This window comes from Muscardinus avellanarius, assembly GCF_963383645.1.
Source record: "Muscardinus avellanarius genome assembly, chromosome: 10".
In the NCBI taxonomy this organism is placed as follows: domain Eukaryota; kingdom Metazoa; phylum Chordata; class Mammalia; order Rodentia; family Gliridae; genus Muscardinus; species Muscardinus avellanarius.
In genome coordinates, this window is record NC_137796.1 from 39,166,579 (window position 1) to 39,191,800 (window position 25,222).

At 45.8% G+C, this 25,222-nt stretch overlaps 1 protein-coding gene and 1 pseudogene across 2 annotated transcripts in view; one reads left to right on the forward strand and one right to left on the reverse strand.

The window, feature by feature from the left end:
* Positions 1–769: 769 nt before the first annotated feature.
* Positions 770–25,222, reverse strand: part of GPT2 (glutamic--pyruvic transaminase 2) — a gene marked incomplete at its 3' end in the record, with an annotated part of 45,761 nt that continues 21,308 nt past the window's right edge. Inside the window, exons 4-11 of the mRNA XM_080702730.1 lie at positions 23,714–23,847; positions 21,371–21,614; positions 16,191–16,270; positions 12,916–13,052; positions 8,053–8,227; positions 5,748–5,903; positions 2,844–2,956; positions 770–860 (exon numbers count right to left, since the gene is read on the reverse strand). Of these exons, the coding sequence (XP_080558856.1) occupies positions 770–860; positions 2,844–2,956; positions 5,748–5,903; positions 8,053–8,227; positions 12,916–13,052; positions 16,191–16,270; positions 21,371–21,614; positions 23,714–23,847 (1,130 nt within the window). The remainder of the gene's footprint in view (positions 861–2,843; positions 2,957–5,747; positions 5,904–8,052; positions 8,228–12,915; positions 13,053–16,190; positions 16,271–21,370; positions 21,615–23,713; positions 23,848–25,222) is intronic.
* LOC308267803 (small ribosomal subunit protein eS12-like) lies at positions 3,689–4,076 on the forward strand (annotated as a pseudogene). The gene has a single exon. The product of its transcript is annotated as a small ribosomal subunit protein eS12-like (transcript).

Below are 25,222 nucleotides of genomic sequence, written 5' to 3' on the forward strand. Positions count from 1 at the left end.
ACCTCTCACATAACAGATCCTTCAGGGCAGCGCCTTGTGCCCTGAAGTCTGTCCGGGGAGACTGAAACATGTTCAAGAGAACCCTTCATCCCCAAAGCCCTCAGTGTGCAGAGTCCTCACTCCCTGCTGTGTTGCTAAGAAGTTCAATGTGGAGCCTGGCTTGCACCCACTCCTCCCTGTAGGCCTTGTCCTTGGCCAGAGCCCCATTGTCCACCATGGCCTAGCCTTGCATCCTGTCCTACCCGTGTACAAATGCCCTCATCATTCTTGTCTGAGATGGGCTACAGCCTCCAGGCCAGAACGATGGACCCTTTCTGGGTCCCCACTGGACTCCCAAGCTTTATTGTTAGGACTAGACTTTCAGACCACTAAGGGTTTTATTTCATAGATCACACTAGTAAGTTCTGGGTTTCCAGTCTTTACTACGGTTGTCAAACATTTTTTGACACCTGCTTCTTTCTCCAGATCTGAAATGTCTCACCCAACATTTCCTGATTCTTTAAAACCCCAAAGGAACTTTCCAAAAGCAACAACAAAAGATGATTCAGAGAACTCCAGCCACAGAGCAAGTCCCCTCTACTTTGGTAGGGCCTGTGAGTCATGTCGGTTCACATTTGCTCAGAAGAGAAGTGCTCCAATATCAAGGCACAAAGAAAGAAGTCTCCTGGGCAGAATGATGATGAACAAGACCAGTGACCTCTGTGAGGCCCGAGGCAGTTGGGGAGGCCCAGAGGATGGGGTCTTCCTCTGGGGTGGGTCTGAGGCATCCTCACGCATACTTCTCCAGAAATTTTATGTGGAAGTCCTTCACCTTCTGGAGCACTATCTTCAGCTTCTCCACTGGAGGGAGAATGGTCATTCTGTCAGGAAAGAGAACATTGTCAGCCTGGCTATTCTGGCAAAGGAGATGGAATGAACTTTCTAGAGCATGATGCTTGGTTTTTCCTATAGATGCAGAGCAGTATTTCACTCCTATTAGATGGGCGTATGTGTGTGTGTGTGTGTGTGTGTGTGTGTGTGTGTGTGTGTGTTACTGGGGATGAAACCCAGGGGCATTCTACCTCTGAGCTACACTCTTAGGCCTTTTATTTTTGTGGTACAGGGGTGGAACCCAGGAGTTTTTCTACCTGCAGGCTATACTCCCAGACCTATTTTATACTTTATTTGGAGACAGGGTCTCACTGAGTTGCTGAGAGCCTCACTAAGTAGCTGAGGCTGGCTTCGAACCTATGTGATCCTCCTGTCTTAGCCTCCCAAGTGCGGGGATTACAAACATGTGCCACCATGCCTGGCTTTATTCTTTATTTTGAAACAGGGTCTTGCAAAGGGTCTCACTAAAAAGGTGAAGTTGGTCTTGAACCTGCAATCTTCCTGTCTCAACCTCCCAAGTAGTGGGATTACAAGGATGTGCCACCACACCCAGCCTTTTTTTTTTTCTTTTCCTTTTTTTTTTTTTGGAGTACCAAGGATGTAACCCAGGGATATTCTACCTCCGAGCTATACCTCCAGCCCTAGGGGCATTCGATCTCCAAATTATACCCCGCTGCACTATTTTTTTATTCTTTATTTTGAAACAGTGTCTTACTAATTTGTAGAGAGCCTCACTAAGTAGCTGAGGCTGTCTGTGAACCATGATCCTCCAGTCTCAGCCCCCTGAATGCTGGGATGACAAGCGTGCGCCAACACGCCCAGCTTTAGTCTTTTTATTTTTGAAACAGAGTCTCACAAAGTTGTGAAGGGCCTCACTAAGTAGCTGAGGTTGTCCACGAACCTTGATCCTCTGGTCTCCACCTCCCAAATACTGTGATTACAAGCGTGCGCCATTATGCCCAGCCTTTTTTTTTTTTTTTCTTCTTTTTTAAATCTCTAGCAGTCGGTCTTTGACAGTGAGACAACTTTCATTCATAGCTCTCCCTCTAAAGGCATTCCCGAGCTGCCATGGCTAATAACTCCCTCCAATATTTCAACAGACTTCCCAACCCTACAGGCAACTCCCTCTTGATTATACTACTGTTTCCTTCCTTGTTTGGTGCTGGGAATTGAACCCAGAACCGTGTTCTTGGCCTCCACTCTACCACGGAGCAATATCTGACCACACTACCACCTTTGGAATGGGTAATGACTTGTAGAGGTGAGCCTAAGAGTGAAAAAGCCAGTTGGACATGTTTTCTCACCTGGGAAACACTGCCCACAACCTCAACTAAGTGGAGAGTTGGCTCCAGGTGCCAACGGCTCATGACATTTTCTTTTTCTTTTCTTTTTTTTTTTTTAGCATCTGCCACAGGAGACACCTAAGAGCAATATGCATGAAAAAGATGCTGTTCTGAACATAATGAGGCTTACTGGGAACCCCTATGAAAGGCCTCACAGTAAAAGGAACTAGTTCCATTGCTGCAGTCTCTAGGGCTCACAGCAGGGCCATGATCCATGGTGCAGCCCAGGGACCATTGAGCACCTACTATGTGCTAGTCACTGTCCAAGAGGCCTCTGGATGCTGTGTGCTGCTATCATGGAGTTTAAAAGGACAGGGAAATGAAGACAACACTCTCCTGGGGACATTTCTGATGGCAACATGACAGATCAGGCAGCAGAAGGGAAGACAAAATAGCTAAGGAAGACCTCTCCTGGGAGATGACCATGGAGTCCACTCAACTTTCCTTACTTTGTGGGCAAATGGTCTGGGCTTAGCTCTGCGAGGCAGTGGGATGAAAAGGGTGGCTATTCATAGGAGTTTGGCTCCAAACCTCTCAGTCTCTGAGGCCCATCACTGCTCTATGCTAAGGACTTCAAGTTTCCCTGGACAAACCTGGGATGAGCCCCACTGCCAAGGAAGGGTTTCATACCTGAAGTGGTAGGTGCCTTCTCTCTGCCCAAAGCCGCTGCCAGGCACAACACAGATGCCAGTCTCCTCCAGGAGCTTCATGCAGTAGAACATGTCTGGGGCCATTTTATGAGCCTATAGGAGCAGTGCAGAATGCAAGATATATTGCTATCTTCACAGTGTACAAACACCACTAAACATTCAAAGTCAAGCCGGGTACGGTAGCATACTCTTATAATTCCAGCATTTGGGAGACTGAGACAGGAGGATCGCAGTTTGTGGACGGCCTCAGCTACTACTTAGTGAGGCCCTTTGCAACTCGGCGAGACCCTGTTTCAAAATAAAAAATAAAAAATAGGGCTGGGAGTGTAGCTTAGAGGTAAAATGATCCTGGGTTCCATCCCCAGTACCACAAAAAAGAAAAAAAAATTCAAAGCCAGGCTGGGTGTGGTGGCATACACTTGTAATCCCAGTACTTGGGAGGGTGAGATAGGATTCCAAGTTCATGGTTTAGTGAGGCCCTCTGCAACTTAGTGAGACCCTGTTTCAAAATAAATAATGAAAGTTGGGCATGGTGGCATACACTTGTAATTCCAGCATTTGGGAGGCTGAGACAGGAGGATCTCGGTTGGAAGACAGCCTCAGCTCCTACTTAGTGAGGTCCTTTGCAACTCAGTGAAACTCTGTTTAAATAAAATAAAGAATAAAAAAAACAGGGCTGGGGGTGTAGCTGGAAGGTAGAATGCCCCTGGGTTCCATCCCCAGTACCACAAAAACAAACAAAAAAAATTTTTTTTTAATAACTTAAACTGGCTCTTTTCCTGCTGCTGCTGCCAGGTTGCGCGGTAACCCACCATCCTGGCCGAGGAAGGCAGTTGCTGCTGGAGGTGTAATGGGCGTCAATACGGCTCTACAAGCGGCGCTGAAGACCGCCCTCATCCACGATGGCCTAGCACGTGGAATTCGCGAAGCTGCCCAAGCTTTAGACAAGCGCCAAGCCCATCTTTGTGTGCTTGCATCCAACTGTGATGAACCTATGTACGTCAAATTGGCGGAGGCACTTCGTGCTGAGCACCTAACAACCTAAGTAAGGTTGATGACAACAAGAAATTGGGGGAATGGGTAGGCCTCTGCAAAGCTGACCAAGAGGGAAAACCCGTAAAGTGGGTGGTTACGTTGTGTAGTTGTTAAGGACTATGGCAGAGAATCTCAGGCCAAGGATGTCATCGAGGAGTACTTCAAATGCAAGAAATGAGCAAATAAAAATGTTGGTTTAAAAATAAGTTAAACTGGACATGGTGATGCACACTTGTAACCCCACTACCTGGGAGGCTGAGACAGAAGGATTGAAGGTTTGCAGCCAGCCTCAGCAATACACAACTCAGTGAGACGCTGTTTCAAAATAAAGAATAAAAAATAGGAACGGGGTGTTACTCAGAGGTAGAACACCCTTGGGTTCAATCTCCAATGTCACAAAAAAAGAATAATAAAATTTAATTTCTCTGAGTACTGCAGTATTAAACCCAGGGCCATTCTATTTCCAAGCTATACCCCAGCCCTTTTTGTGTGTATATGTATGTGTGTGGTGCTGCGACTGAACCTAGGGGTATTCTACTCTCGAACTATACCCCCAGTTTTGGTTTTTTTTTTTTTTTTTTTTTTTAAACAGAGGCTCACCAAGTTGTTAAGAGCCTAAGTTGCTGAGACTGGCCTCAAAATTGTGATCCTCCTGTCTCAGCCTCCCAAGACTGGGATTATAAGGTATGCATCAACATGCCCAGCATCCCAATCCTTTTATTTTTTATTCAGGAACAGAGTCTAAGTTTCTGAGGGCCTTACTAAGTTGATGAGGCTGGCCTAGAAACTGCGATACTACTGTTTCAGTCTTCCAAGTACTAGGATGACAGGCATGCACCACCATGCATGGCTTCAATAAACACTGATGGTGGTCTCCTATGTGCCAAGCCATACAAAACAAAGCCCTGGGGGATTTTAGGAGACAAGCTTCTCTGGGCCACTGTTGATAGTGCTTCTCACACACTGGCTTGCAAAATCACTCATGGAACCTAGTCAATACAGATTCTCAGGCCCCTTATACCAGGGATTCTGATTCCACACGTCAAGGGTGGGGGCTTAGACTCTGGTTTTATTTATTTATTTATTTATTTATTTATTTATTTATTTGGTACTGGGTATTGAACTAAGTTACATCCCCAGCCCTATTTTTAAAATTTTTACTTTCAGATAGGATCTCACGTGGTTGAGGAGAGTCTTGATGTGCTGAGGGTGGCCTTGAACCTGTGATCCTCCTGGCTCAGCCTCCCAAGTACTAGGATTATAGGTATTTACCACCATGCCCAGCTTAGATTCTGGTGTGTGTGTGTGTGTGTGTGTGTGTGTGTGCGCGCAAGCACAAGCGAGCGGACACAGTACTGGGGATTGAACCCAGGGGCATTCTCCCTCTGAGCTATATCCCCAGCCCTATTTTATTCTGAATCAGGGTCTTGCTAGTCACCTCACACTGATCTCAAACCTGGGGTCCGCCTGTGTCAGTCTCCCAAGTAATGGGTCTACAGGCATTCAGCACCATGCTCGGCTTGTAACTGGGCATTGTGAAAAGACCCTAGGTGACTGGTGTTTACATTCAAGTTTGGAAAGCAATGCTCCAAGGCAGCAGCTGGGGAAGGACAGGGCTTCTCCAGCATCACATCACAGCTGGGTGCCTCCCTCTAGAGCAGCAGGGTCATCAGAGCTCCAACCAGCTCCGCCCCCTGGTGGTGAGCATGCGTTTGATCGTCACCACATGAGAGATCCGCAAAGCTCAGAACCCCTAGGGCCAGCTGTTCTGCTCCCAAGGCAAGAAGTAGCCCTGACCTGGCCATCTCAAGTGAACCCAGAGAGCGAGCCAGCCTGGCTGTGCCCCGACCTGAGCTGCCTCCACAGCTTTGTCAGGAATGAAGATCCGAGGAAAGGCATACATGGCTCCTTGCAAAGGGTTGCAGTGGATTCCCGGGACTTGGTTAAACAAGTCTTCTGTCAGCTTTGCTTTCTTCGCCAGATTACCCAGGACAGACTCCTTCTCCTGATAAGAGACAGAGAAAGCACAGGAGTCAGGATCTCAGGAAAAGGACTGGCCCCAGCTACTGGAAGCTTGTTTCTTCAACACCCAGAAACTGGACAGATTGACAAAAGAGGTGCTCGTGTGTGCATGAGCATAGCAAATCAGGTAGGCAGGTGGAACATGACATCCCGCAAAATTTTTTCCCCACTGATCCTCAGCCCAGGAGACTGCCACAGCTCTGAAGCTCGTGAATTCATGGAAAGTTCAGACCTCAGGGCAGATCCTGAGTGACCTGTGTCATGGGTTCTATTTTTTGTGAGAATATAATTTCTGAAAATAAGGAAAAAACAGTCCTTGTCTATCAGTCTAACAGACTTGGCCATGGGTGGACCAACACATAAATACTTCTAGGAGACATGACCCTCCTTCTGGAGAGGCCTACCACTTCATTTGGGGGATAACCCCTCTCCACTCTCAGTCCATGTGTTATGCATGGGACATGGGACACAAGCAAAATAAACCAGTCAGTTACTGGTTCAGAGCTGGACCAAAGAGGGAGCAGTCATCCAAGACTTCGCAAAGTACTGACAGAAAGGGGACAAAAAGGCGCGAGCCTCTGGATGAGTGGATAAACAAATCCTCCTGCCTCAGCCTCCCAAGTACTGGGCTTACAAGTGTGTGCCACCACACCTGGCCCAAAGGGATTATTTTTTTTTTTTTTGGTGGTACTGGGGGTGGAACCCAGGGGCTTTTCTACCTCTGGGTTACACTCCCAGACCTGTTTTATATTTTATTTGGAAACAGGGTCTCACTAAGTTGCTGAGAGCCTCACTAAGTAGCTGAGGCTGGCTTCGAACTTGTGCGATCCTCCTGTCTCAGCCTACCAAGTGTGCGCCACCACGCCCGGCTTTCCCAAAGGGATTTTTGACACAGGCTACCACACAGATGAACCTGGATGACACTATGCTGAGGGAAATAAGCCAGTCACAAGAGAACAAATATTGCACAATTTCACCTGTAAGAGGTATCCGGAATAGGTGAATTAAGTAGAATGGTATCCACCAGGGGCTGAGGGAAAGGAAAGTGATTAATAGGTATGAAGTTTCACTCTAGGATGATGGAAAAGTTCTTGAGATGCATGGTGGAAATGAGTTGCACAATAATGTGAATGTTCTCAATGCCACAGAACTGTACACCTAAAAATACTAAAATAAATTTTTTTTGCTATGTGTGTAACAAAAACAAAAAAGGGGGGATAAGGAAAAAGATGTAAGCTTAGACCAGATGGGAGCTGATTTTTAGTTACATGCCCATGCGTTCTATCCATCCATCCATCCATCCATCCATCCATTTATTTATTTATTTATTATTTATGGTAATGGGTTACACTCCCAGACCTGTTTTATATTTTATTAGAAACAGGGTCTCACTAAGTTGCTGAGAGCCTCACTAAGTAGCTGAGGCTGGCTTCGAACTTGTGTGATCCTCCTGTCTCAGCCTCCCAAGTGTTGGGATTACAAGTGTGTGCCACCACGCCCGGCACCTTTTATTTCTTGAGATGGAGTCTTGCTGTGTTGCCCAGGCTGGCCTGGAATGCCCAGACACAAACAATCCTCCTGCCTAAGCCTCCTGAGTAGCTGGGACCACAGGCACACATCACCATGCCCAGGTCTAGAAGTTCTCTTGACTAGATTAAAGTCAAGAGTTGGTTTCTGGTCCTGCCTGGATCATGTGGAGCTGTGAGGATTCCTGGATAGGCTAGAGGCAATCCCATGGCTAAAAACCAACACTGTGCCCATCTACTTCCTCTTATTTTCAGCTTAGTAACAGAATCCCAAGAGTGTGATGAGAACACAAGGCATTCCTTCTAGGTTTCTACTTATCCATGATGCTCAGAGGTGAGGAAGAAGGGTTGGTCCACCCATAGGCAGTCGGTCCTCCTACTCCAAAACACAGGCTGCTGCATCCTCAGACTTAGGCAAGTGAGGGTGGTTCAGGAACCAGGAGCCACCCTGAAGAACACAGCCACTCCACTCCCCCACACAAACACGCACACATGCACACACACATGCACACCAGCAGAAATATGGACATTTGGAGTCAAGCTGGCCATTGACATGGCAGAATTCACCTGTGAAACTGATAGCTGCTATGACACAGACAGACTCACCCTACTAAACTGCTCAAAGGACTCCTCCCCTGGCACCGGGGGGTTCACAACGATGTCCATGGCAGCCTGTCCAGACACTGGTGGGCACAGACGCACTGAGAGCAGCTTCACCAGCTGGCCCTGAATCTCAGGGTGCAGGTTGATCACCTCCATGTAGCCTCCTCTGTAGCCACACCTGGAGGGTGGGGAGAGGAAGAGCACTTACCAACATGAAGGACTCACAAAGTATGATTTGGACAGTCAGAATCTGTAACCATCCTCACCCCCAATTCCAAATGGCCCAACCCGTGGCCGGATCCTTTCCAATGAGAGGTGAATGGAAGTGATCTGAACAAATTCACTTCCCTTTAGGAAAATCATGAGCATTCCTCTCTCTCTCGCCCTTTCTTTCTCTCTTTCTGAGAGATGGAGCAATGAAGTGGTAGCCCCAGGGGTAGAGGTGGACGTCAATCATGCTGAAAGACAGATTCAAGTCAAGTGCAGTGGCACACGCCTATGACCCCAGTGCTTGGGAGGCTGAGACAGGAGGCTCACAGGTTTAGGCCACTCTGGGCAACACAGAAAGACCCTGTCTCAAAATAAAAAGGCCTGGGGGTGGTGAAGCTCAGTGGTAGAGCATCTTTGGGTTCAATCACCAGTACCATCAAAACAATAAATAAATGAAAGGCAGAGCCTCTAGTTCCAGCCCCAGAATCACTCATGGAGCACAGGCTACTATGGACCTCCCCTACCTTGGATCCTTTACATCAAAGAGAAATACATTTCCATTTTGTTTGAGCTACTGTATTGTTGGACTGCTTATTTTTCTTTATTTTTTGGTAGAGGGTACTGAGGATTGAACTTAGGGGCATTCTACCTCTGAGCTACACCCCCAGCCCTATTTTTTATTTATTAATTTTTTTTTTTTTTGCGGTACTGGGGATGGAAATCAGGGGCATTGTGCCTCTGAGCTATACTCCCAGCCCTATTTTTTTAGTCTTTTTATTTTTGAAACAGGGTCTCACTGAGTTGTGAAGGGACTTGCTAAGTAGCTGAGGCTATCCATGAACCGTGATCCTCCGGTCTCCACCTCCCAAATGCTGGGATTACAAGTATGTGCCACCATGCCTGGCTCCCATCTTTATTTTTATTTTGAAACAGAGTCTCATATTTGCTGAGGCTGTCCTTAAACCTACAATCCTCCTGTCTCAGCCTCCCAAGTACTGAGATTGTAAGCATGTGCTACCATGGACACAAAATTCAGTCCTGGCATTCCAAAAAGTAAGCATATGGTTCACTGGTGCTAAGAGGAATAAATCTGCAGACTTTGCTTGGAAAAGTTTTGTTTCCTAAAAATAGACAAACCAAAGAATAGCAGAGCTGAGAAGCAAAATAATACAGAACAAGCTGAACATGATGGTACATGCTTATAGTCCTAGTACTTAGGAGGCTGAGACAGGAGGATCACAGGTTCACAGCCAGTCTCCAAAACGCAGTGAGCCCTAGTTTCGAAATAAAGGAATAAAAGAGAACTGGGGGTATGGCTCAGAGGCAGACTGCCCCTGGGTTTAATCCCCAGTAACACACACACACACACACACACACACACACACACACACACACACACTGCCGGGTGTGGTAGGGTATGCTTGTAATTCCAGCATTTGGGAGGCTGAGGCAGGAGAATTGCAGTTTGCAGACAGGCTCAGCTACTTAGTGAGGCCCTTTGCCACTTAGTGAGACCCTGTTTCAAAAAAAAAAGAATAAAAAATAGGGCTGGAGCTGGGCATGGTGGTGCATGCTTGTAATCCCTGTGCTTGGGAGGCGGAGACAGGAGGATCATGCTGGTTCCCTTGCTGGCTTAAGAGACCCTGTTTCCAAATAAAAAATATAAAAAAAATAGGTCTGGGAGTGTAGCTTGGAGGTAGAGGGGTTTCCAGGAACCCCAGTAACACACACACACACACACACACACACACACACACACACACACACAAAGGACTGGAGGTGTAGCTCAGATGTAGAATGTCCCTGGGTTCCATCCCCAGTAATGCAAAAAAAAAAAAAAAAAAAAAAATTCTGTATGTTATAGCCAAAAGACTCCTGGAGGATACAGAGTTGACTATATGAAAAGAAGCCAAAATAATACAATGAGTTTAAAAGAAACATTTCCTCAATCAAATTAGCAATATCACTTTTGGAACTATGCCTCCTTCTCTGGTCTGTGACTGCCAGTGATCAGACTAATGACTACAGAACACAGGCAGGGATCTAGTTACCTTCCTCTGAGCATTCTCCACCCCAATCTCAGAGCTCCCAACATGATAAAATTCTCAAGAAGTCATTTTTCAGATCTTGTGCTGCACGGAACCGGCAAAGACAGATTCCTATCTGATCCCTGGACTGCACTTCCAAGGCAGGAAGATAAATTGTGGCATTTTGGAAAGGTTTCTCTTTCAAGTTGAAAGAAGTTTCTGCTTAATCATCTGCTGATGAGCAGAAAATCAAACTGTGCAAAGCAATCTAAGGTAGTCAGGATCTGAGAGCAATGACGCGTAACTCAGGATACCAAGATCCAGGGGATTATTTGTTAAAAAGTAACCAATGGCAGTGATGGAGAGATGGATAGGTATGTGATAAACACATCTGAGTGTTAAAAATGAAAAAAGAACAGATTTATTTAGGAAAAGAGCTATACCACACATGAAAACCCAGTAAGGAGCCAACACTGCTAACTAACTAAATTATCCTCTGCTCACAGCATATAAATACAAAAACTGTCTGGCAACCCTCCCAAGAAACATCCCCTTAACCTGGCTAAAGTAGTTCTTCAAGTTTCACAGCTGCACTGGCTTCCAGCCTAACAACACGAACCTTCTCCATCCATGCCAATGTCTGGCACTCAAGCGGCCCCTCCAGTGCTTAGAAAGATGTCCTGAGCTGTTCACTCACTAGGCTTCTCTTCCCAATCTCCCTTCAGTCTCTGAGCAATGCAGGCCAGCCCAATCCCTGGCCTTCTCTACACCACTGTCTGAGATGTCCAGGCTTAGAGCTTCAACAACCTAACAACCCATGCACTGACAGCTCCCAATTTTAAATTTCCATCCAGATATAAATTTTGATCTCCAGATTCACACATCCATCTTTATCTGGACATCACATAGGCATTAGCAAGGTTAACATGGCCAAAGTCAAACTCTTTTCACCCCAAAACCTTTCCTCATCTGTTGCTGATGGCAACTCCATTCTTCCTGTTTGAACAAAAAGATGGGAGATTCATTCTTGACTCCTTTCTCTCATCTTTTCTATTAGCAACTCTTGTCAACTCTACCTTCAAATATATCCCAGGTAATTCCCATCTCTGCCTTGACCAGTGATATCTTGTCTGGGGAACTGCAATCACCTCCTAACTTGAATCCCATTTTAGCTTCACCACAAAGCAACAGGTCTAGGAAAAAAGAAGTCAGGTTGGGGTCTCTCCACTGCCCAGACCTCCCATGGTCACCACATCACACAGAGTAAAAGCAAAAGTGACCACAGCTGCCCAGGTAGCTGGTCTCCAATGACTTGTTTTCAACTTCTGCCATTTTTCCTTTACTCCTCCTTCCCAGCCCTCTGGCTGCTCCTCCAACCTGCCATGCATGGTTCTACCTCGGGTGTTTTGTCTATTATTTTCTCTGGTCCTAGGGTTTGAACCCAGGGGTTTTCTGTCTCTGAGCTACACCCTAGCCCTATTTGTGGTACTGGGGATTAAACCCAGGGGCATTCTACCTCTGAGCTACAACCCAGCCCTATTTTTCATTCTTTATTTTGAAACAGGATCTCTCACTAAGTTGTGAAGAACCTCACTAAGTAGCTGAGACTGGCCACGAACCTGTGATCCTCCTGTCTCCGCTTCCCAAGTACTGGGATTAGAAGCGTGCACCACCATGCCTGGCCTATTTTTTGTTTTGAAACATGAACTCACGAAGTTGCTGAGGCTGGCCGTGGAAACTGTGGCCCTCCTGTCAGTGTGCACCACCACATGGCTGCCTTTTTCATTTTGAAACAGATTCTCTCTAAATCGCTAAAGCTGGCCTTGAACTTGCGATCCTCGCATCTCAGCTTCCCAAGTACTAATACAGGTGTGTGTCTCATGCCCAGCTCCACCCTGGAGCTTCTGCATGTGTTATTCCTTTTCCCTGGGATGCTCTTCCCCTAGACATCTCCCTCCCTTCCCTCCCTCGGGTCTTAACCCAAAGCCAACTCCGTAGTAAGAGTATGCTATTCAAGCCTGCCACCCACCTCCACCTTCTGACATCACTACCTCTCTTCTGGTCACCCCCCCCATCACGTGATTTTAATCATTTATCTACTGCTTCCCACCTCACTAAAATATAAGCTCTGTGAAGGCAGGGATTGCTGATATTTGTTCTCTGATGTATCCTATAGCTGAGATCAGTACCTGACTTAGAGTAAGTACTCGGTAAATATTAGTCAAATGAACAAACACATGACTGAAGCTGAGCCTTTGGCCCCTGGGGTCAGCCAGTGTTAGGTGGCCTTGAACACAGAGCTTGGTCATCAGTCTGCTGGCATTTGTTTGTCTACTTAAACCTGCCCTCACTGGCCTCTCAGACTCAGAGAAACCGTGATAGGGCTGGCTGAGAGTTGGAGGGACTGTGGGATCCTGTTTTTCATCCACAGTCCCGACTCTTTTGAGCATGGCCTTACTGGTAAAGTTCTGGCACCACTGGGCTCTCCTAGGGAAGTACAGATCAGCAGAAGCAAAGGACAAGAGCTGTCTCCTCTCCATCTGAGGGCAGAGGAGCAGCCAGACAGGAATCAGAAGAATTGGGACCAAGCAAGACTAAGGGAAGTGGAGGCAGACAGGTGCCGACATACTCGCCCATGTAGCCCTTGGAGGTGGAGTGGAAGGAGGCTAGCTCCACATTGCTGGAATACTCAGGACCCATCTCATAAAGCACCTTCTTAAAGGAGTGGAATCTGCAATCCGGAGAGTACACGTTGTCCTGATACACCTGCAGGGAAGGACACAACAGTCACTGCAAGTCCTTCTGGGCAGACTGAGCCCAGGAAGGCAGCTGCTAAGCATGAGGCAGAGCCTGAGGTGGGGGTACAGGTGCTCGGGGGGAACCTGCAGCCAGGCTGTATACCATAACCCAGCCCTGAGCAGACCAGCCAGTCTCACCTCCAAATGTACTTCCAGGGATAAGTCATGTATCTGCAGAAACCTTCCAGACCAAGCAAGAAGCAAAAGCCTCAAGCTGGTCATGACTGTAAGACAGCTTAGGAGCTCACTTGATCTCTTCCACATTCAGCCCTACCCAATCTCCAGTCTTCTTTTCTTCTCTTCCTTCCTCTTCTTTCTTCCTTTCTTTCTTTTTTTGTGGTATGGAGGATAAAACTCAGGGGCATTCGACCTCTGAGCTACACGCCCAGTCCTATTTTTTATTCTTTATTTTTATTTACTTCTTTTTGTGTGTGTGTGTGTGGTACTAGAGATGGAACCCAGAGGCATTCTATCTCTGAGCTACATTCCCAGCCTTATTTTTTATTCTTTATTTTGAGACAGGGTCTCACTGAGTTGCGAAGGGCCTCACTAAGTAGCTGACGCTGTCCACAAACTGAGATCCCCCTGTCTCAGCCTCCCAAAAGCTGGGATTATAAGTGTGCGCCACCACGCATGCCCGGTTCTTATTCTTTATTTTGAAACACAGTCTCACTGAGTTGCAAAGGGCCTCATTAAGTAGCTGAGGCTGTCTGTAATCTTCCTATCTCAGCCTCCCAAATGCTAGGATTACAAGTGTGTACCACTATGCCTGGCTCCCATTTTTTTTAACCCTTTATTTTGAAATGAAGTCTCACTAAATCACAGAGGGCCTCACTAAGTAGATGAGGCTGGCTCTGAACCTGTCATCCTCCTGTCTCAGCCTCCCAAGTAATAGGATTACAAGCATGTGCCAACACATCTGGCTTGTCTTCTTTTTTCTTTCTCTTTCTTTTTTTTTTTTCCTCTTCTTTTTTTCTGTACTGAGAATGGAACCCAGGGGCATTCTACCTCCAAGCTACTAATTTTTATTCTTTATTTTAAAACAGGGTCTCACTGAGTTGCAAAGGGCATCACTAAGTAGCTGAGGCTGGCTGTGAACCACGATCCTCCTGTCTCAGCCTCCCAAATGCTGGAATTACAAGTGTGTGCCACCCTGCCCAGCTTCCAGTCTTCTCTCTCTCTCTCTCTCTCTCTTTCTTTCTTTCTTTCTTTCTTTCTTTCTTTCTTTCTTTCTTTCTCTTTTTCTTTTTTTTGGCAGTACTGAGGATGGAACCCAGGGGCATTTTACCTCCAAGCTACACTCCTAGCCCTATTTTTTATTTGTTATTTTGAAACATGGTCTCACTGCGTTGCAAAGGGCCTCATTAAGTAGTAGTTGAGGCTGTCCTCAAACCACGATCCTCCCATCTCAGCCTCCCAAATGCTGGGATTATAAGCGTGTGCCACCACACCTGGCTTCCAGTCTTCTTTTCTAGCTTATCAGACTAGTGATGATACCAAGGACTCCCATCCTTCCAAGAAAATTTTTCCCTCAAAGTACAAAGTTTATTTCCCTTAATGGTAATATTAAAATATTACCATTATTTTAATAATGGTAGCAGTTCATGTATCTGTTGGGTTCCCTTTAAAATACTTACCCAGTTTGGAATTATTTTTTCTTTCCACTTTTTGTTGCAAGAACAGCACCCATACCCATTTTGTTGTCCCCCATCCTCTAACACAGCCTGCAAACACTCCATTCTGCCCTCTCAGACTAAATCCCCCACCCATATTGGTGATAAGGTTAACAGAGGTTTCTGGGCCCTGAGGTGAGTAGAAGGGTCAGGTGACTCCATCATCAACAAGCTGGGCCTTGTCCTCCTCTCAGACTCAAGACAGGTTAGTGTGCCAGGTTAGAAGGAAAACCATGAGTCTCTCTGCTGCCCCTCTTCTCCTTTAAAAATGAAGATTTTTTTTTTAAAACTATGCACAGTGGCACATGCCTGTAATCCCAGTACTTGAGAGGCTGAGACAGGAGGATTACAAGGCCAGCCTGGGCAACTTAGCAAGACTGTCTCAAAATAATAAATAAATAAATGAAAAGGGTTGGAATGTAGCTCAGAGGTGGACTATCCTTGAGTCCAACTACCAGCAACCCCCACCCCCAGAAAAAGAAAAGATGAAGATTTTAGGTTCAACTATAGTTAATTAGAGCAACAATTTGTTTTTGTTTTGCTTTGTTTAGTACTGGGGATTAAACCCAGAGATGCCACCACACCTAGCTATAACAACAATTTGGTGGGTAAGCTACATATATGTGTGTGGGAATAGAAATGCTAAGGAACAAAGAAATAAAGGAAGTGTGCTAGAAGCTGTAATGAGCCAGGAACCATGTAGAAATGAAGATGAAATGGAATCTGATGAATCCTCACACCTTCCTTGCAAAGCAGGAAAAGAATGAGTAGGTCTCTGCTGCAGAAAGGGGGCTTAAGAAGCAACAGTTATGAGACTAAGATCCCCTTTTCACAGACTGTTAAGAGAATTAATTCAGATGGTATATATGGAAGTATTCTCTCAGTCGCTAGATTTGCCTTCAGGGAATGACTTTATCAGATTCCATTTTGAGGCTTGAAGAGGACAAGGCCTTTCTCCGGGCCTGGCCAGTCTGTGTATTACAAACCCCAGGCCACAGTGATTGATTCAGCAATTGGGGTATGACCCAAGCTGAACCAATGAGGTACAACGCTGAGACTTGCTGGAATTACCAGGATGAAAAGTCCTCTTTCTAGCCATGTAAGAGGCCAACACAGAGTTGAAAGGAGAATCTTGAAAAGTTTGAGTCCTGGATCATACATCTGTGACCTACCATCTCTTTTTCTTTCTTTTTAAGTTAAAAGTGACTAGTGTTAAGTTTTTAAACTTAATAACTAGTGCCCAAAACAACATAGAGGTAATTTATGTCAGACTCATAGGGTATAAAAATGAGCATCCTCACCCTTGTTCAAAATCACTTTTCTAACACCTAGAAAGTTCTCTCTGGCTACAGAATACTCAGGTTTGGATCCCTCCCCTAAAAGATAAAGCTCACCCCCACCCCTCTCTGAGGGGAAGCTGGAATTGCCCTTACCTCATCAGCCAGGAGAAAAAGCTTCTCTTCCCAGGCAAAGTGAATCACATCTTCTATGCACTTTCTGCTCTGTACCTGGCCTATAAAATCCCCAAGAAAACCAAAATGTTGGTTGTAATGCTGTTTACATTGACCCAGATCAGAATCCCACCCGAAATCATTCAGGTGTCTGTGTTCCCAAGACATCAAAAAGCCATACTTGTATTTGCTATCAATGATGGTGTACTCCGTCTCCAGTGATGCCTGGAGGGCCAGCCATCTGACACACTGAAGCCAGATGTGTGGAGGGAGCAGTGTTTCACATTCAACTTGCTTGTTATTCTTATAAGAAGTGTGTATGAGCATACACATGCGTGTATGCGTGCAATTGTGTGTTTGTTCTGGAGAACAGTAAGGTATGGAAGTATCAGGAAGAGCAAGAAAATAAAACTAATTTTTTTTTGGTGTGTGTGTGTGGTACTGGGGATGGAACCCAGGGGCATTCCACATCCCCCAGCCCTATTTTGTATTCTTTTTGTTGTTGTTGCTTTGTGTGTGGGGTGTGTGTGTGTGTGTGTGTGTGTGTGTGTGTGGTACTGGGGTTCCTGGAAGCCCTTCTACCTCTGGGCTACACTCCCAGACCTATTTTTTATATTTTTATTTGGAAACAGGGTCTCTTAAACCAGCGTGGCTGGCTGTGAACCTGTGCGATCCTCCTGTGTCCACCTCCGAAGCGCGGGGATTACAAGCATACAACACCACGCCCGCCTGTATTCTTTATTTTGAAACAGTGCCTCACTGAGTTGCAGAGGGCCTCACTAAGTAGCTAAGGCTGTCCACAAACCACAGTCCTCCTGTCTCAGCCTCTGGAATGCTGGGATTACAAGCCTGTGACACCACACCTGGCATTTATTTATTTATTTATTTATTTATTTATTTATTGCGGTACTGGGGATTGAACCCAAGGACACTCTACCTCTAAGCTAAACACCTAGCCCTATTTTTATTCTTAATTTTGAAACAGGGTCTCACAAAGTTGCAGAGAGCCTAAGTAGCTGAGGCTGTCCGTGAACCGTGATCCTCTTCTCTCAGCCTCCCAAGTACCAGGATTACATGTGTGCCCACCACTCCTGGCAAGGCCTAAAAGAGTTAAATCTATTGGCCCACCTCCCACATACACAAGCAGCGAACAATGGACAATCACACTGGCTGACACGGGAACTGGGTAAGAGTTCCTGGAGCAAGACCAGGTGAGTTTTCACCTTCTAGAAACACCTTCTCCCCAGAGAGCATGTACAAGCTTCATGGGACAGGGACAGGGTCTACCCCGGCTTTTTGTCTATCCTCAAAGCCAGTACTCGGCAAGTGTTAAATAAATATTTGCAGAATAAATGCTGAATGAGCCAGGGCAATAGCTTCAGTGTCTCCTATGAGCTGCTACCAGAGAGCTAGGCATCTCTAAAGACAATAAAGATAAGCACTCTGTAGTTTTCCCCAGTTTCCCCTCCTTTAGAACTTGAGTCAACGCCAAAAGGGAAAACTCCTACCACCCATTTTACAGAAATGAGCACAAACAGCAAGATTGTAGCCAACAGGTCACAGACAAGGGCCATAGGCAAGAAGGTAGAAATGGGACCTTTCCTCAATGTTTTCTGAGACCTGCTTTGAGTGTGGCCTGAGGAATGTCTGACGCACTCACAGCATCCTCTGGAAAAGCACCACTACAACCAGGCTTGCCCACTTCTTTAAAAAGTTTCTTTAAAAAGGCCATGTTTCAGCCGGGCACGGTGGCGCACACTTGTAATCCCCGCACTTGGGAGGCTGATCCTGCACAGGAGGATCGTGCAGGTTCGAAACCAGCCTCAGCTGGTTTAAGAGACCCTGTCTCCAAATAAAATATAAAATAGGTCTGGGAGTGCCCAGACCATATATATATGGGCACAACTGAGCCTACCCGAAGGAGACAGAAGACATGGTCTTGATATGCTCCCAAAGACTGGAGAGGACCCTCCCAGAGGATGGGTCAAAGAAATTTTCTACCATGACATGAATATCTGTTGCTAGTGTCTACTGAGCATCTTTTGAGTAACAGATCATGACTGTCCTATGGGGACATCCAGCAGGGAGCATGGGACACAGACCTGGCATAGTCCCAATGATGTGACTAGTTCACGGATAGGCAGATAATGATAACCCAACTGATGGGCTGATGATAAGAGTCTGGGCATGGACTTTTGGGAAACTCAGGCAGCTTTCCTTGAGGGCTGCTCAGCTGCTAGGCAATGACAAGGACTGCTGAAGGCCACTCCAAGGATGGATCCTTCTTGAGAAGGGAACCAACCCAGAGGACTGCAGAGCTGAGAAAGGGACGTTGTCCTGACAAGGATACTGGTTCAGATGTACTAATTTACTCCTGAATTTTATAGTTCCATGATCAAATGAATCTTGTTTTTTTCAATAGTGGGAATTAAACCTAGGGGCATTAATCTCCAAGCTATACCCAAGCCCAATTTTTTTTTTTTTTTGAAACAGGGTATCACTAAATTGCAGAGGGCCTCACCAAATAGCTAGGGATGGCCGAGACCCTGCGATCCTCCCATTTCAGACTCCCAAGTAATGGAATTACAGGCATGTGCCAATACCCTGGCTTGAATGAATTATTTCAGTTTTGATTTGGGGCCCATTTTGAAACCTTTTAGCCAAACTGGTCAGAATATGTGGTCTGGACAAGATTCACAGTCATCACAGGTGAATTTCTTTTTACATGGCTCCTCTTCTACTAGCTAACTGATTTTCACATATTAAGGACTCAGGGAGACAGGGAGACAAACTATATACAGCCACTTAAAAAGTTACCTTATAAAAAGTATTCTATTAATATACATTTACAACTGGGCATGGTAGCACAAGCTTGTAATCCCAGAATTTGGGAGGCTGAGACAGAAGGATTGTGGACAGCCTCAGCTACTTAGGCACTTTGCAACTCAGTGAGACCATGTTTCAAAATAAATAATAAGAGCCAGGCATAGTGGCACATGTTTGTAATCCCAGCATTTGGGAGACTAGACAGGAGGATGACAGTTCGAGGATAACCTCAGCTACTTAGTAATGCCCTTTGCAACTCAGTGAGATCCTGTTTTAAAATAAAGAATAAAAAATAGGGCTGGGGGCGTAGCTCGGAGGTGGAATGCTCCCAAGTTCCATCCTCAGTACAGAAAAGAAAAAGAAAAAAAATAGGGCTGAGGGTGCCTCTCAGAATCTAGAATGCCCCTGGTTCCATCTCCAGTACCAACACACACACACACGGCTCCTTTACTTATAACAGGAAAGTCTCCAGTGCAGCAATTTCTTCACAGACTGTGAGGTGAAAAGATTTATGTAAATAGGTGCCAAAAAAGTACTGATTCTAATGTAGACTAGGTATAGTTCTTCCTAAGATGTAGGACTTTTATTTCAAGTGTGGTTCTGGGACCAGCAGAAGTATCACCTGGAGCTGGTTAGAAATACAAATTTCCCACCGGGAGGGGTGGCGCTCACTTGTAATCCCTGTGATTGGGAGGCTGAGGTAGGAGGATCACAGGCTCACAGCCAGCCTCAGCTACTTAGTGAGGCCCTCTGCAATTTAGTGAGACCCTGTTTCAAAATAAAGAATAAAAAATAGTGCTGTGGGTGTAGCTCAGAGGTAGAAGTCCCTTAGGTTCAGCCCCCTGTATTGGGAAAGAAAAGAAAGAACAAAAGAAAGAGAAAAAAAATACAAATTTCTAAGCCCTACCCCCCATCAAATTACATCAAAATACCCAGGAGCAGGACACAAAATCTGTATCCAAACAGGCTTGAGTTTGAGAACCACTATTCTATGGAAGTTTTCATTCAGTTGCACGGAATACTGATGCCTGGCCTCATTCTCAAAGAATCTAGGGTGCTGCCTGGACTTCTGAGTTTTTTCAAAGCCCCTTTGTCATTCTAATATACCAGCTGGACTAGGAACCAAGCTCTGTCATTTCACTCCTGCATCATGATTAGATTCTTCATGCCTACCCCAAGGCACTGGGGGAAATAAATCAGTGTTACACCAGCTGCACTCGCTTTCTGCACTCAGGAATTCAAGTGGTGCTTTCAGCTGACCGAGGCATCATTTAATGTTCCGGAGAAGCAGATTCCACAATCAACTCCAACGCATTTTGGCCCCAACCCAATTTATCTCAACAAAGGAAGAGAGAAGAGCCCTTGTCCTCTGCCTCTTAACAGCATCAGAGGCATATGAAGCTAGCTAAACAGAAAGATCAAAACTGGCAGGACTGTGTGCCTTTTTCTTTTTTAAATAAAAATGTGTTTGCTTTTGTTTTTAATATGGCATTTCCTTCTCAGGTTCAAGGTATATAGCTAGGCTATGTCAAAGAAAAACAAAAACTCTCTGGGCATGGTAGTGCATACTTGTAATCCCAGTATTTGGGTGAGTGATATAGGAGGATACAGCCTCAGCTACTTAGTGAAACCCTGATTCAAACTAAAAATTAAAAAATAGGGCTGAGGAATGTATAGCTCAGAGGTAGAATGCTTCTGGGTTTAATCTCTAGTACTAAAGAAAAAAAAAAAAAGGCACACACCAGTATTTTGAAAACCAGTTCAGAAAAACAAGTGGGAGTGAAATGAAATGGGGCCTAGGAGTAATAGTGACGGCTTGTGTGTGAACAATCTCAATAAGGTTGGGTCTTCCCAAATGCAAGAATGGGGGAGAAAAATGAAAACAAAAAACCCTGGATTTAAGAATATAACCCTTGCTGGGTGAGGTGGCGCATGTTTGTAATCCCAGCACTTGGGAGGCTGAGACAGGAGGATCACACAGGTTCGAAGCTAGCCTCAGCTACTTAGTGAGGCTCTCGGCAACTCAGTGAGACCCTGTTTCCAAATAAAATATAAAAAATAGGTCTGGGAGTATAGCTGAGAGATAGAAAGCCTCTGGGTTCCACCCCCAGTACCACACACACACACAGAATATAACCCTGCCCAAGAAAACGCCTCATTTCCTTGCCTCCTAAAGAACCCTGAGGCAAACTTTATGGCTTTATATTTGCATCTGGAATTGGACCAGGAGACTGGGCCCAGTAGAGCTTGCATTACTTAACCCTTTAGTACCTAAACATCCAGTACCCCAGCCACTCTGAACCCTCAAGAAACTGGCAAGGAAGTGAAGTGCAGACCTGTGGGGTTCCCAGGGTTGATGATGCAGAGCACCTTGGGGTTACAGTGGTCTTTGGCTTCCTTCACTGCCCGCCGGAGTTCGTTCACATTCAGGGCCCAGCAGTTTTCCTCATCTAGGTAGTAGTTCACCTGGACGGCATCGAGCTCAGAGATGACTGCTGAGTAGAGGGGATACTGTGGGATGGGGATCAGCACACCTGTTCGTGACTTGCCACCCCCAGAGACGAGGATCTTCAGGATCGTCTGCAACCAAGAAGTCACATCTAGGGGAGCTGATAAGCAGACAAATCAGACAAGCCCCAGCCTTTCCCCAGGGCCCCATTATCTGTTTCCAGCGCAATGGCATGCACATTGCTTCACTACCCTGATTCTCAGTTTCTTTATCTATAAAATGAAACCTGCTATAAGAAGAAAGCAAATAGAATGTTTTAAAATTATTAGAACAGCATCCATCATATGATAACTCAATACTTGTATGTTTAATACTACTAAACAGTAGTTCCTAAATTGCCCTGTCTCAGAATTATTCTGACCCCACCCCTGAAAACTTGGTTTAGAATATGTCTTATCAATAAACATCAGTTGTCTGGGGCTGGAAAGACCCCTTAACAGTTGAATGGGATTAAAAAAATACCATCAACTGCCACCAGGTGGCACTGCAACCTGTTTTCAAGGTTGAGCAGGGCATATATTTGTAGGATTCCTTAGACACCAGGCCGGTGGGACTCTAATAAGGTGTTGGTGGCAATAATTTATTGAGCCACAAACACCTTACTGTAGGGAGAGTCACCACCTAACCCACAAGTATTCTCTCAGGCTCAGTTCCTTGCTGCAGGAATGCCATCAGATTGAGCAGTGCAGAGACTTGATTCTTTGCATTGAATCCCATGAACACCTTCCTCCCCAAAGCAGGACTCTGCCAATACTGAGCTTCTTTGGGAATGGAGAAGAGCCATGACAGAAGACAACGAAAGATGCTGTGGTTGAGACCTGGAACCTCAACATGAAACTCCCAAACATCATAAGACCTGACTCAAAGCAGGCAGGCAGGCAGACTACTGAACATCTCTGAGCCTGTTTCCTCATGGGTTCCAAGGAAGAGGGGTTTTGTTTTGTTTTTGTTTTTGTTTTTGTTTTTGCAGTACGAGGATGGAAACCAGGGGCATTCTACCTCCAAGCTACACCCCCAGCCCTATTTTTTATTCTTTATTTTGAAACAGGATCTCACTGAATTGCAAAGGGCCTCACTAAGTAACTGAGGCTGGCTGTGGGCCACGATCCTCCTGTCTCAGTCTCCCAAATGCTGGGATTACAAGCATGCGCCACCACGCCCAGCTCAAGGAAGAGCTTAATGAGCTGATTTGAAAAGCCTTGGGAAATGAATAAATCATTCAAGAAACATCAAAAACAAGAGCCTTTGAGGTCAGGAGACTAAGATAGTTCCAGGAAGAAAGGAAAAGTAAGACAGCACATGGCTCCCTGAAGAGTACCTAGCCAGACCCAGGAGGAGCAGACTAAAAGGATGGAGGCGGGGGTGCACCTCAATGGCAGAGCAGTTGCAGAGCCCACAAGGCCTTGGGTTAGAACCCCAGGATTACCACCACAAAAATAAATAAGTAAATAAAATAAGTCACAGATCCTCTAAGTCATGCCTTTCAGATTCTTCTGTCCAAGTAACCATTGATACTGATACCATGGTATACTGCCCCCAAGGCTGACCTTCTTCTCTTAGCTCCTAAATGTTCTTCACATCTACTAGGCTCCTTCCAGCCAAAGCCAAACCTAAGAATATTAATTAAATCATGTGCCTCTCCTGCCTCACCCCTGCTATTGTTTTTAGGACAATGACCAAAATCCTTAGGGTAGTCTCTATGTCCTTGCAGAACTCAGTCATCACCTGACTCCCCCAATCTACTCCTGGTAACTGGCCCTCACTGTGTCTATGCATCTACCCTGACTTCATTTCTAGGACTAAGGCTCCTCCTGCTCAAGGCCTTTACACATGTTGACCTTCAGCTCAGAACACACTCCCTGTCCACCTCCCCCAGCTTACTCTTGTGCTTGGCAGAGGAGGAATGCCAGTTTGTGCCAAGTGACAGAAAGGCCAATGGGCACCCTCAAGTGTCCCATTGCTCCTCTCCAGCTGCTGTAAACTCTGTAGGGAAATTAAGGCTGTAGTATTCAAGCTTATAAAAAAGAAAAGAGGCAAGGCCTGCAGGCTATCACAGAGGACCAGAGAGAGCCACCCTCCAGGACTGTCTCCCTGCTGGCCAGTCCAAACATGCACGGTTGCTCTTCATGTGGGTGAACACTGGGAAAGAATGAGCCACCCTCACACATACAGAAATGCCATCGCTAGCTCCGGTAGTCAAGTAAATGTTGTCTGGGTCCGCAGGAACACCACCATCTCTCCTGGTGATATAGGCAGCCACATCTTCACGGATGCAGTTGACGCCCTGGCTAGCACTGTAAGACCCTGTAAAACAGTAAGCAAGATGGCACCTAGAGGCAATGTTTGGCTCCACAGAAATTAGTATAATATCCATATCATTAACGGGGAGAAAATGATTGGAGGGGTTGTCTCAGGTTGGAATGGAGACAGGTTGCTTCACCACTTATCTGGGCTGCATTTATCCATCCATCTACCCACCCATCTATCTACCCACCCAATATTTGATGAGAGCCGGGCGTGGTGGCTCACGCTTGTAATCCCAGCATTCGGGAGGCTGAGACTGGAGGATCGCGGTTCGAAGAGCCTCAGCTACTTAGTGAGGCCCTCTGTAACTCAGTGAGACCTGGTTTCAATATAAAGAATAAAAACTAGGTCAGGGAATGTAGCTCGGAGGTCAAATGCCCCTGGGTTCCATCTCCAGACCCGCAAAAAAAAAAAAAAAAAAAAAAAAAAAAAAACCTATATATATGTATTTGATGAGTACCTACTATGTGTTAAGCATTATTCTAGGCCCTGGCTCCTCACCAGGTGAATGGTGCCCATACATGTTCTACCTGCCCTCTTGGGACTTATATATGTTCTAAATAGTCAGATCTGGGATTCCTATGCTTTTTTTTTTTCTAGTACTGGGGATGGAAACCAGGGGTGTTCTACCTCCAAGCTACATCCCCAGCCCTATTTTTTATTCTTTATTTTGAAACAAGGTCTCACTGAGTTTCAAAGGGCCTCACCAAGTAGCTGAGGCTGTTCGTGAACCACAACCCTCCTGTCTCAGCCTCCCAAATGCTGGGATTACAAGTGTGCGCCACCACGCCTGGCTTTCTTATGCTTTTATTACAACTGCTGGTTCCATACAACTTGAGAGAATGGGTCAACACTTGTACTCCAAATAGTCCAGAGCCCTGGCCAGTATCAACCACAGCTCTTGGGACAGTTGGCCATGCTCCATCACCCCACCTCATGTCACGAATATCCTTAAGCTGCCATTTAGGATTAAAACACAGGCCACTGTTTAAATGAAATTTAAAACCAGGCAAAACTAATCAATAGTACTGGAAGAAATAACAGTGATAACAACTCCTGGGGTGGGAGTAATGATTAGAAAGAAAGCTTTAATGCATTGTTTGGATGAGTGGGAACAAATGTTCTCCCAGCATCTGCTTCTGTTCTTGTGCAGGAGCATGGATGCATTTGGGCTCCTGTCCCAGCACATAGACTGCAGGCCGGGGCGCCTGCAAGTGGCTGCATGGCAGAGTGAGGCCCCAGTCCTATTTTTATACATATTTTTTGTCTTGAAACAGGGTCTCACTAAGCTGCAAAGAGCCTCACTGAGTAGCTGAGGCTGGCCATGAACCTGCGATCCTCCTGTCTCAGCCTCTCAAGTGCTGGGATTACAGGG